Genomic DNA, 3,158 nt, shown 5'->3' on the forward strand with positions numbered 1-3,158 from the left:
GCTTCCTGGTCCCTTCCCTGTCAATCTCTTTTCTGCTTTCATGCCATTATTCTGTTAATTATTTATTAAAAAAATTAAAGCAGTATGTTTTGATTAAGTTGTCCCCTCACCCAACACCATCCAGATTTACTCACTTCCGTACCCACATAACTCCATAATCACTCTTTTAGAATCTGAAAACCAAAACAAAAGTCCAATAGCAAAAATATCAAAACAAAATACCTGCTACAAAAAAGATAGAATCTGTTTTCTGTTGACCAACTACTCCTGTACATGGGATCTGCCTTGAAATGTGATTGGTATGTTCAATGATGAAGTGGAACATAGCATAAAATAACTCCTAAGGACATATTTTGGAACCCACATATAAGTGCAGCACTCAGCATTAATCTGCAAGGCTTCTTTATACAGTAGATGGAAATCAACAAAAAGACCCCAAATGGGACAGTGTGTAGAGAGTAAGAGACTTTGGAGCACTCAGTCGTAAACCACTTGCTTTCATCAAACTCCTCCTTTCAAGGTGCAGGGTGCTATTCTGTTTTTAATAGTCAACACAGAAAACAGCTTGGTCGTTTTATGTATTTCAAAAGTAAAAGGAGTCACAGAACTTGATCTTTTAATTTTTATGTAGAATTATTGCATAACAAAATATCATTTGGGGCTGGAGAGATTGCTCACAGATTAAAAGCACTGGCTACTCTTTCAGAGGTCCTGACTTCAATTTCCAGCAACTACATGGTGGTTAACAATCATCTATAATGAGATCTTGTTCCTTCTTCTGGTCTGCAGACATGCACGCAGGCAGAACACTAAATTCAGAATAAATAAATAAATCTTTAAAAAATATAATTTGTGCTTTCAATATCCATAAGATAGGGCAATCCTCTTTGATTGTCCAATCAGTCATATATATGCATACAGACAGACAGTGTGAATAGATAGAATTCTTTTTTTGATAGTAGCAATGTTTCAATACAATTTATTGATCTAGTATATCACAATGACACTCAACAGCAAGTAGTGCACTTAGTAGCTAATATTTTCAATGCATACTAATTTAAATTAACACAGTATTTTTTTGCTGTAAAACAAGATTTTATATGAAATACATTAAGATGAAATTAAAATCATTTCCCCCAAAACTACTGATTTAAAAAGTTACCAAAACTTCAGTTTAAATATAATAAAAGCAATTATCATTTTGTATGCATTATTTATTTATTGAACACAAGTTAAATTAAAGCATAATAAAACTAGAAAGAGTTGACTAGGTGATTTCCCATCTCAATGTAACTTCTACAGTATTCAGAAAAGAAAAAAAAATAAAAATATTTGATATAGAAACTTCACATGTAATGAAACTGAATACATTGTATGTGTGTAAGGAAATATGTTGTCACCAAGGTAAAAAGCATTGCATATTCAAGATAATATATAGAATATACAATTGAAATAAACATAACATAATTTCAATTATCATTAATGTGTAACAACTTGTATGCCATACATATGTATGTATAAAAAAGTAGAGCATATGCATGAATTATGTTGCATGAGAATGCAGTTTTAAGCTCATGAGTCTGCTGACTGTGCCCTTCACATCCTTGTTCCTAAGGCTGTAGATGAGAGGGTTCAACATGGGGATCATAACAGTGAAAAGCACAGTCGCCACTTTGACCACGAGCCATGAGTTTTTGGAGTTGGGCACACAGTAGAGAAGGAGAATGATCCCATGGAAGATGCTGATGGCAGTCAGGTGGGAAGAACACGTAGAGAAAGCTTTTTGGAGACCACCTTTAGAGGGCATCTTAATGATTGTCACAACTATGAAGACATAGGAGGCCAGGATTATGAGGAGGCTAGAAGTCTCATTGAATATAGAAATGATTAAACATACCAATTGGCTAAAGGTGGGGTCAGAACAGGACAAAGAGAGGATGGCAGAGTACTCACAGCCAAAGTGATTGATGATGTTAGGTCCACAGTAGGAAAGTTGCAAAAGAGAGTATGTAATTGTCAAGGAACAGAATACACCCCACATGTATGTTCCAATTACAAGGAGAGCACAGAGCTTAGGAGACATTGCCACTGTGTAAAGCAGGGGGTTACAAACAGCCACAAACCTGTCATAGGCCATCACTGCTAACATGAACATTTCTGTAATCACAAACGCACAAATAAAAAAAAATTGTGTCATGCATCCTGTGAAAGAGATAGTCCTGTCTTCCACAATCAAGATTTCTAACAGTTTAGGTGTAAATACACTGGAATAACAAATATCAAGAAATGAAAGATGGCTGAGAAAAAAGTACATGGGTGTGTGAAGCTTGGGATTGATTTTTCTGACCACAATTATGCCCAGGTTTCCTATCAGAGTAACTGTGTAGGTAATAAAAAACAGGAGGAAAAGAGGTGCATGTAGATGTGGATACTCTGAAAAACCCAAAAGGATGAATGTGGTCACAGAACTCTGGTTTGCCATATCAAGCACCATGATCCTTTACTGAGAAAAATAGAATGAAAGAGAAAATGATTTAAAGGAGCAAACTGGGAGACTGCGATTTGAAAGAATTTTAGCTCAGGCCAGTTGAAAACAGGAGGTGGTCCATTCTAATTCCTGAGAATTCTACTTCAGTTGGAATCTTCCTTGCATAAATTTCTGATTTGTATTATTTTCACTGATTTTGATCTTCAGTCATAGAAAATTTTCTTTTTAATCTAGAATTTAAACAGTAGTGCCTGAAAAAATTATTACAACTTTAAATTTTATATATATATATATATATATATATATATATATATATATATATATTACAATATTACCTATTAAAGTACAATTTTATGACAACAAATCCCACATCAAAGACAAAGGACATTAATCATGATTGTTTAAGTCATACAATCATGTCAGAAGAATTCCTCAGACATAACACCTTTATCACATAGATTAAAATGTAATAATAAACTTACTAAATGTGATCCATCAAACCATATCTCCACAGCACTATGTAGTTTTTATCTGTTCTATGAATATTGCATTGTTACCTACTTTTTAAACCATGCATATTTTATAATTTTGTGTGGCCTTTGAAGAACACTGATGCCATCATTATTGAATTTAAGTTCCACCTTCTGACAGGTTAGAAAACTCAAGGGTC

The 3,158-nt window shown here is 34.0% G+C and overlaps 1 protein-coding gene across 1 annotated transcript; it reads right to left on the bottom strand.

Annotated features, from left to right (window-relative positions):
• Positions 1-1,543: 1,543 nt before the first annotated feature.
• LOC114687807 (olfactory receptor 5D18-like) lies at positions 1,544-2,494 on the bottom strand. The gene has a single exon (XM_028862438.1). It carries the CDS (start codon positions 2,492-2,494, stop codon positions 1,544-1,546), a length of 951 nt encoding a protein of 316 aa, XP_028718271.1.
• Positions 2,495-3,158: the final 664 nt, after the last annotated feature.

Source organism: Peromyscus leucopus, chromosome 4 (assembly GCF_004664715.2).
Source record: "Peromyscus leucopus breed LL Stock chromosome 4, UCI_PerLeu_2.1, whole genome shotgun sequence".
In the NCBI taxonomy this organism is placed as follows: Eukaryota; Metazoa; Chordata; class Mammalia; order Rodentia; family Cricetidae; genus Peromyscus; species Peromyscus leucopus.

What these genes read in the sequence shown, in the direction of transcription:
- LOC114687807 (XM_028862438.1), bottom strand. Translation starts at nt 2,494, where the DNA reads ATGGTGCTTGATATGGCAAACCAGAGTTCTGTGACCACATTCATCCTT.